Source organism: Mirounga leonina, unplaced genomic scaffold, assembly GCF_011800145.1.
Source record: "Mirounga leonina isolate KUSES-001 unplaced genomic scaffold, KU_Mleo_1.0 Mir_126, whole genome shotgun sequence".
Lineage (NCBI taxonomy): Eukaryota > Metazoa > Chordata > Mammalia > Carnivora > Phocidae > Mirounga > Mirounga leonina.
The window spans coordinates 27794578-27802796 of record NW_023270314.1 but is presented as its reverse complement, the minus strand read 5'-3'; the positions used below and the strand labels follow the sequence as shown (position 1 = coordinate 27802796).

Here is an 8219-nt window from a genome sequence, read left to right as displayed (position 1 = left end):
AGAGGAGACAGAGTCAGGCCTGGTGCTTCAAGCCTTTGTTGGGAGAGGGAAGGTCTGGGATTTATGTACACGAGGGAAGGGAGGTGGTACATGTACAGAAAGTGGGTTCCTGTATTCCCCTGCAGGGGCTGAGGAGAAACTGGCAGGAGACTGGGCAAATAGTCAGCTAAGACCGCCATGCCCCCTGTCTCCTGCTAAAAAACCCCTAGCCGTGGAAAGGAGGTGAGGGTGCTTTCTCTAGCAATCCAGGGAGAACCTCTACCCCTCTGCCCACCCAACAACAGTCAGCCTAGAGTGGAAAGGGCCAAGGGCAGTAAGCGTGGCATCTCTCCTCTACCCTTATCACCAGGGCACAGCTGGGTGGGGACCAGGCTTAGGTGGGCCTTGCTCCTGGTAAAAGGCGATCTGAGACTGGTAGGGTTCTGGGGCTCCCTGAGTCTGGATACTTCCAGACCACAGCTGATCATGGGCCTGCGAAAAGGAAGGGAGAAAAAAATAGGGATAACTGCTTTCTCCGCTTGTCCCTCTGGCCTAGTGACAGAGGAGGCTATGGGCCCTTGTATAGGCTAAAGCTAGAAATGACTTTTCCCAGCTCTGAGCTGACCCTTGGTGACCTTCCAGTCAGGAAATGAAGTTGAAGGCCCTGGGGCCAAAGTGCAGTCCTGGAGGCACCAGGGAAGTGCCAGGCCCCAAAAGACCCAGTGCCCCCAGTGGCGCCAGGCACGTATAGCTTTGAGACTCGGGTGGGCACTGGGTCAAGAGCAGCATAGCCCTGCCTGCGCCCTCGGCCAGTTCCAGGGCTCCAGGTGCACAGGTTGGAGAGTTGAAGTGCTTCTGCCTTCGGGGGGGTCTTAGTGGGGGCCTGGAGCCCGAGGGGGGCTGTTGGGCGGTGCGGCACTCCTGGCTTGGTGGCGAATGACAACGGGCTGGCGATGGAGGCCTGTGGGGAAGACAGAGGCCTGTGAACACGCAAGGAGGCGAGGCTGGGCCGCCGTCTGTCGGAACAGCCCCTGAGGAGCAGCCCCACGGGCAGGGCCAAAGAAGAGCCAGTCGTGCGGCCGAGGAAGGAGAAGCTTTAAAAGAGGCTAGAGGGGATGGTCAGGGAGACTGCTGGGGCTCTGCATTTCCAGAGGACCAGGTGGGGATGACGAGAGGCCACTGGGCAGTGGCAGAGACAAAGTAGACTCAGCAATAGCCAGAAGCTGGGGAGAGATCCCAGGTAGACTGAAAATCAGGAAACCGGTCAAGGGACATCTGATGTGCCTGGGCAGAAGCTACTGCCAGAGCTCTTTAAGGGGGGGGGGTGTGAGGGGACAAGTCACAAAGGATACCTGGGCCCAGGAACGGAGCCTCAGCCTCAGCAATGAGAGTTGGTGGCCGGGTCCTGCCTGCTCTGGAAACTCCCTACCCCTGGGTCTTAGTAGAAGCCAGGACAGCATTAGTGGGAGATACCACTTCCCTGGAGGCACATGCAAGGGGCTAAGGCGTGCTTCTCTGAGCACGGGGCATGCAAGTGGAGAAGTATGCGCCCCTATCACCGTGAGGCTGCCAGAGGATGGTTCCAAGTCATGCAGGGGAGGAGGTGCCTGCGGGCCCAGCAGGAGTCCTGGGAGGTGGGCATGCAGAGGGGCAGCTGTGGTGCCCAGTACCTGTCAAGAGCCCCGGCCTTGGGGGTTAACAGTTTGACTCATCATGGTGGGCTGCATCGCAGAAGAAGCGGGAGCCCCGCTTGGCAGTACGGGCCGTGAAAGGGACACTCTTCAACACTGTGGCCCAGGAAAGAGACACAGTGGTCAGGCCTCGTGGGGATGCGCTGCGAGGAGGGCCCAAAGGCGCAGGGTTGGAGTTCGGGAGCTGGGCCTAGCGGCCAGGCCCAAAGGAGGGACAAGGACCCCACCTGTAATGATGTCCTCAATGGTACCATCCTTCCCTTCGTAAACAGGCCGATGCTCCTTGGCCTGGCGCCTCCTCAACTCTGCAATTAGCTCCTGCTGTTGCCACTTGTTCCGCTGAGATGGGGTCTAGGGCCGAGCATTGGAGGGGAAGGGAGTCATCACTAGCCTACCATGGGGCTGGTTCCTGCCCGAAGATGCAGTCTGAGGACGCCCTTAATTGTACATAGCAGCCCACCCCTGATCATTGCCTAGGAATCCCCTCCCAAAGCCCCTCTCCCCATCCCTTTGGACTCCAGCCTCAGATCCTCTGGGTGGTCTCTGGGCTCCAGTTTCCCGTCTCTCGAGTTCTCTCTCCACCCCTTCATCCTCTCCTCCAGGCCCCAGCTCTTGGTCCCACCCACCTTGGCATCCAGTTTCTTGGCTTCCTGAGCCAGCTGCTTCTCCCGCATTACCTCCTCCTGCTTCTTTCTAGCTTCGTTCTCTTGTTCTGCTTCCTAAGAACCATGGGGGGGGTTGTGGGGCAGTGAGGCTCACACGGGCTGTGAGGGGAGGGGCTGACACCGAGGGTGGAGAATGGGTGGTAGTGGGACCAGCAACCCCAGGTGGCCACCCTCTGGAGGGGCACTTCCTGCCCTGAACAATGACAGGAAGGGCCTGGGCCCCCACCCTGCCCACCAGTTCACAGCTGAGAGGCCTGTGGCCAGCTTCCATTGCTCCCTCCCAGGCCTCCGAGGAGGAGACAGAAAAGGCCCAGACTTGGAGCCCAGCCCTCCCTCTCCCTCCCAGTTTTCTCTCAGCCAGACTCCTTTTTCAAAAGCCTCTCTTCCGCTCACCTTGTAAGAACGAATGAATCGGACAAATACTGGGAAGAATACAGACGGGGGTGTGGTCTTGGGACTCTCGCCGAAGTAGCGCACGACTGCATTATAGGCCTCCTGGGGAAGGGGTGGACAGAAGGGCTCGGTCTGGCAGAGAAGCACAAGCCTGGCTCTCCAGCAGGGCTTGGGGCCAAAGGAGGAAAACCAGCAGCCCCCAGCCCCTATGGGATGCAAAAGAACCTGGGGCTCCCAACGCTCCTTAGGGTATGTCCCCAGGGGCGGCTGCTGGCCACCCCCAAAGCCCCCTCTCCCCCACATACAGCCAGCCAACCACGCGGTAAAGGTTCTTCGGTCCAGGGGTGCCTGGGTGGCACAGTCAGTTAAGCTCTGATCATGATGTCAGGGTCGTGATCTCAGGGTCTACTTCAGTCTCTCTCTCCCCCTCTCCCTCTGCCCCTCCTCCCTGCATGTGCTTGCTCTCTCTCTCTCTCTCTCTCACATAAATAAATCTGAAAGTCCTCTGGCCCAAGAACCAGAACAAAGCCCATCTAACGGGACACAGCGCCTTGGCCCTGGCCGGCCCCGGCTGCCGGCACCCTTGGCCACCTCAGCCGTCCTGGCGTCGCGCTGCAGCTTGTCCAGCCCGCCTTCGCTGGTGCTGAGGAAGTTCCGAAGGACGCTGTTGTCGTGTATGCTGCATTCCCGCCGAATCAGCTCCATGCCCCGGCCCAGCTCCTTCACGTCTAGCAGCACGTTCTCCAGGGACACTGTGGTCACCAGAGCCTGGGCTGAGGCCTGCTCAGCGGCCGACATGCCCCCCTCCCGGTCCGGGGCCACACAGAACTTGGCCCTCCCCGTCCGCAGGGGCTCCCTCGGGTTCTCGTGTCCCCGCTTCCTAAGCCGTCGGTGGAGACAGAGAAGGACACACGCAGCCAACGGGGCCCTCGCAGAGGTAAGGAACAGGAAAGGGGGCTGTGAGCTCATGACCCCAAAGTGCGAGGCGGCCCAGGAAGGCAAACCAGAGAGACTGCTGGGCTCCAAAATGGAGCCGCCTCAGGCCTGGGGCAGAAATGTCAGCTGCCTTATGTCTGTGGGGGCTTCGCGGTTTTCCGAGGCCCTTCACAGGCATCACAGAGACGCAGAGTCTCCAGGGCCGCCCAGGGAGTTGGGAGTGAAGAGCCACTGGTGCTCACTGCCGGCTTCCACGGCGCCCCGGCGGGAAGGACTGGGCCAGGCGGGCGCCTGCAGGAAGGCTCCCCCTGGGGGAGCCCCTACCATGGCCCCAGCGGAAAGCTTTGCAGTGGCCAGAAAGGAGATGACAAAAGCCAGAAACCAAGGGACCCAAGTGTTCCCTCTCCCAAGCTTCCTGGGACTGTCCCGGGCTACACATGAGGGCAGGCTCGCCGGGCCACGCTCCCTCACCTGCCGCGGCCTTCTCCACGAAGTGTAGCTCATGCCAGAAGTTGGCCAGGTCCGGGTATTTCTCCTTCACCGTCAAGGCGATGAAATGCAGCAGGGTCATCTTCCTGTCGGTGGACTTGGTGTCCAGCAGCTGGAGGGGGGGGCACGGGGTGGTGAGAGAGGGCCAAACGCCATGGCTCCTCGGGCTTCCCGGCCCCAGGTCGCCCCCACCGTCTTACCAGATCCAGGCTCTGGAGCTTGAAGCCATACACAGCTCCTCGCTTGCTGCTGTTCATATAGTTCCCCAGTGCAAGGATGATCTGTCCAAAAGATGCACGGGAGGAGGTCAGGCCAGGCCCCGCGGGCTCCTTCCTCCACCCGGGCCCGGGCCCACGGGCGCGGGCCTCCGCAACCTCTCCCCACCTCCAACATCTGCTTCAGCTTCTGTGAGGACTTGACAGAGGCAGACGCTGCAATGATGGCGTTGAGTTGCTGGAAGGCAAGAGGAAGAGCTGCGTCAGCCCAGGCCGGGATGGGGAGAAGTTGGCCCGACGGGGCCGGCAGGGGCGGGGAGCAGCAGGTGGGGGACGGGCGGGGGCTGTACCGGCGTGAGCATCTGCAGGTTGTCCTGGAAGTTGCCCAGGAAGGCCATGCCAGCCATGCGCTGGGTCAGCCGCTCCACCTTGCTGAAGAGCAGCATGAAGCGGTCCTCGGCCGCCAGCTCGTCCAGGGGCTGCCGCTCCCGCTCATACTGCCGCAGCAGCTTCACCTCGGCCTCCGTGGGCAGGAAGCGCATCAGGCACTCCACGAAGTCCACGGGCAGCGTCTGGAGGTCAAACCTGCGTAGGAGGAAGGAGCCAGCTCAGGTCTTGCATGTGCCCGTGATCCATCCCCCCTTTATTCTCCGGCTCCTAGAAGGCCTGAGGGTGGGGTCTGTGAGCAGGACGCAGCCAGAGGCAGAGGGCCCATCGCCTCATCCGTCACAGCGTGAGCAACAATCCTAGGGGACCATTCCATGGCCTGTTTTAAAACCCTTCAGTGTTGGGTGCCTGGGTGGCTCAGATGGTTAAGCGTCTGCCTTCGGCTCAGGTCATGAGCCCAGGGTCCTGGGATCGAGTCCCGCATTGGGCTCCCTGCTAGGCGGGGAGCCTGCTTCTCTCTCTCTCTCTCTGTCTCTTAGGAATAAATAAATAAAATCTTAAACAAACAAACAAACAAACCCTTCAGTGTCTTTTCTCTACCCCCAGGGAGAAATCTTAATATCTGAACATGGTTTATGAGGCTCAGCCTGCAGGACTTCTGCCCACCTGTGTTTACCCTGTCTCTTCGACTCTCCTACACTGAAGTCTGAGTTGATTTTCAGTACCTAGGGCATCATGCTTCTCCCTCCAGGCACTGAAATGGACTTCATACACTTCCTCAGGTCAGGTTGCGGGTGAGACCTCACCTCCTCCCGGCAGCCTTCCCTGATCCCCAAGCTCAGCTACCTGGCCTGCTCTGTTCCCCCAAAGCTGCCTATACCTCCACCACCTTGGTGGTCATCACCCAGTGCTACTGGACTGTTCCCCCGAGACTGGCAGCAACGTGGGTGAAGGTTTGGGCTGAATCCCCCGCACCCCCCCCCGTCCCTGGCACACAGCACAGATGCATTAAGTTCTGGCCAAACCAGGGGATGACTGAGGGGTGTGAGATGGCTCTGTTGATGCCCTGGAATCCAGGAAGGCCAGGATCCTAGGTGAACTGGGTTGCCAACTGACTGGGACCAGGGCAAGGTCAGTGGGAGCCTCACGTGTGGATGGCCCTGCAGATCTCCTCGGCAGAGCGGCCAGCCTTGCGTAGGGTGATGGCTAGGTTCTTGGCACGATTGGCTTCCAACAGGGTCACCTTGCTGGCGGCCTTTTGTGCTGTTTTGTTCTTAGAGCAGATGAGGTCAAGGGCAGGGCCCTGGGCTTTCGTCTTGAACAGTTCTTCAAATTTGTCCAGGTCTAGGTCCTGGCAGGGGTTGGCGAGAAAGGAAAATGCAGTGGCCTATCCTGCTAGAAGACCCCTGGCAGCACGCCCAGCATCTGTTCAGCTCTGGCACGTGGATGCCTGGGTCTGGGTCTGAGGGTGTTTCCAAGGCCAGGAGATCTGGCTAAAAGCACGGTCTCGTCCCCAGCCCTCTACCCCACCCCTAAGGGCTCCTGCTACCTCCAAGATCTTCTCATCGTCAAGTTCACTGAAGACAGTGCCACTGATCTGGTTGGGTTTCAGTGCTGTCCAGTTGAAGACAGGCAGCCGGAACTTGGTCTTGATAGGTTTCTTGATGCGAATGGCTAAATTTGGAAGGAAGATCGGTGAGGCGCTGGGGCTAAGGACACTCTCCCTACGTCCCACTAGCCCTGCCCAGAGCCCTGGGGGGACTCACCTGACAGGCCTACTGTCAACACCACAGAGGGAGCAGCGCCAGGGAGAGGGGGGGCTGGGGGACACTTGTCTGGGGGAAAAGAAATGCCACGGTGACCCAGGGCCCAAAAGACTCTCCAGAGAGCCTTCCCCGATGCCACCCCACCTGTCCACAAAGTCTCTTGGGGAAAGAGGATGTGTGAACTCCCTGCCCCTCTGGTTCCCAGGGGTCCTAGCTCTGGCGGGGCAGGTCTCGTTGGCCTCTGGCCCACTGTCTCCTGCTCTGGTCTAAGCCCTCTCCATGGCCATCCTCAGAGGAATCAGGAGCGGCACCTTTATGATCCTTAGACCAGACCCCTGTCTGCCCTGAGATAGCCCCTTCCCAGTAAGCTGAGCCTCCCTCAGATTCTCGCCCTCCCTCAAGCCTTTCCCACCCGACTTCACATCCTTCCGCCCACATCCCTGCCTTCTCCCTAAGGGAGGCACTGCTGCCTGGGGTTTTGGTGTGGCCCTGAGATGGGGCTCCCACGGTCCTCCTCACCTGGTAACGGGGGTGGGGGCGGGGGCAGGGGAGGAGCTGGCGGCGGGGGCAGAGGCAGGGCCTCCTCGGGCGGCGGGGCTGGAGCCAGGAGGTCCAGATCGGAGGGCAGCAGGGCCTCACTCAGCTCGGCGGGGCCTATCCGGGCCAGGGCCTCGCTGCCCGTGGACTCCAGGCCCCGCGCCCCAGGCTCCAAGTGGCACTGGCGCTGGAAGGCCTCCTCCTTCTCCTTAATGAGCCGCCGGAGGGTGTGCACCTGGTGGCTCGTGTTCTCGTAAGTCTCCTATCGGGGAGACAGTGCCAGTAGGCAAAGGGGAAGGGGAAGGCACAGCCCTTGTTGGCCCTGAGAGTCACACTTCCTGCCCTGGGCTTCTCAGCTGGGGTCTCTGGGAGGGTGCGCAGGGGCAGAGAGCAGCAGGAACGCAGGTGGGGGCCAGGGAGGCTGGACTGTACAGAACGGCACCCTCCAGTGGGCTTCCTCTCAGACCCAGACTTAGACTCACTGGTTCCTCAAGGCCCAGGCTGGAGGCTGCTCCTGGACACGGCTCCCGGGCCTGCCTCCAGCCTGCCCTCAGCCCTCCGGGCCTCGACTGCTCCCACTGTGTTTGGCCTCGTATAATCACTCCATTGGCAGCCCCCCTGTGGACAAGACCCTGCCCTAGCCATCTCTGTATCCTCCATACTCCCTAGAACAGCACTTCAGACCCTCAGCAGGGGCCTGACAGATGTATATCAAGCCCCTGGTCTCCTGACTTAGGATACCTGGTGGATAGTCCCTGAGCTACTCAGCCTGCCCATTACGCAGGGGAGGGAAAAGCAATAGGAGGGGCCGGTAGGAGGGGGCCTGGACGCTGGAAGTGCCTGCGGGCGCCCCACCTGCTCCTACCCTCCTCTGTGTGTGTCCGGCCCACTCGATTCAGTTTCCCTCTCCCAACTAAAAGACGGGGTGAAGTCATCAGCCCACCCTCCTGAGTCCCTCAAGTGTGAACCAAGATCTGGATTTTCAAAGACTTGACATGACTCAAGAAATAAAAGCCAAATAAAAAAAACTATGATTTTCAGATGCATTTCTTATAATAGGATGGAGCTGACTGTATGAAAAAGCAAAGAGATAAAAAATAAATTGATAAGAGATAGAAAGAAAGAAAGAAAGAAAGAAAGAAAGAAAGAAAGAAAGAAAGA

General features: G+C 59.9%; 1 protein-coding gene across 5 annotated transcripts in view; it reads right to left on the bottom strand.

Annotated features, from left to right (window-relative positions):
• Nucleotides 1-38: 38 nt before the first annotated feature.
• The window catches only part of FMNL3 (formin like 3), a 51952-nt gene continuing 43771 nt past the window's right edge, over nt 39-8219 (bottom strand). For all 5 annotated transcript variants that reach the window (XM_035002721.1, XM_035002724.1, XM_035002720.1 and 2 more), the window contains 14 exons: nt 7041-7320; nt 6522-6590; nt 6305-6429; nt 5904-6106; nt 4719-4953; nt 4538-4606; nt 4354-4434; nt 4136-4265; nt 3320-3480; nt 2729-2830; nt 2297-2389; nt 1898-2021; nt 1650-1766; nt 39-940 (listed from right to left, as the gene is read on the bottom strand). In XM_035002721.1, coding sequence (XP_034858612.1) covers nt 1675-1766; nt 1898-2021; nt 2297-2389; nt 2729-2830; nt 3320-3480; nt 4136-4265; nt 4354-4434; nt 4538-4606; nt 4719-4953; nt 5904-6106; nt 6305-6429; nt 6522-6590; nt 7041-7320 — 1764 coding nt within the window. In that variant the 3' untranslated portion in view covers nt 39-940; nt 1650-1674. The remainder of the gene's footprint in view (nt 941-1649; nt 1767-1897; nt 2022-2296; nt 2390-2728; nt 2831-3319; nt 3481-4135; nt 4266-4353; nt 4435-4537; nt 4607-4718; nt 4954-5903; nt 6107-6304; nt 6430-6521; nt 6591-7040; nt 7321-8219) is intronic.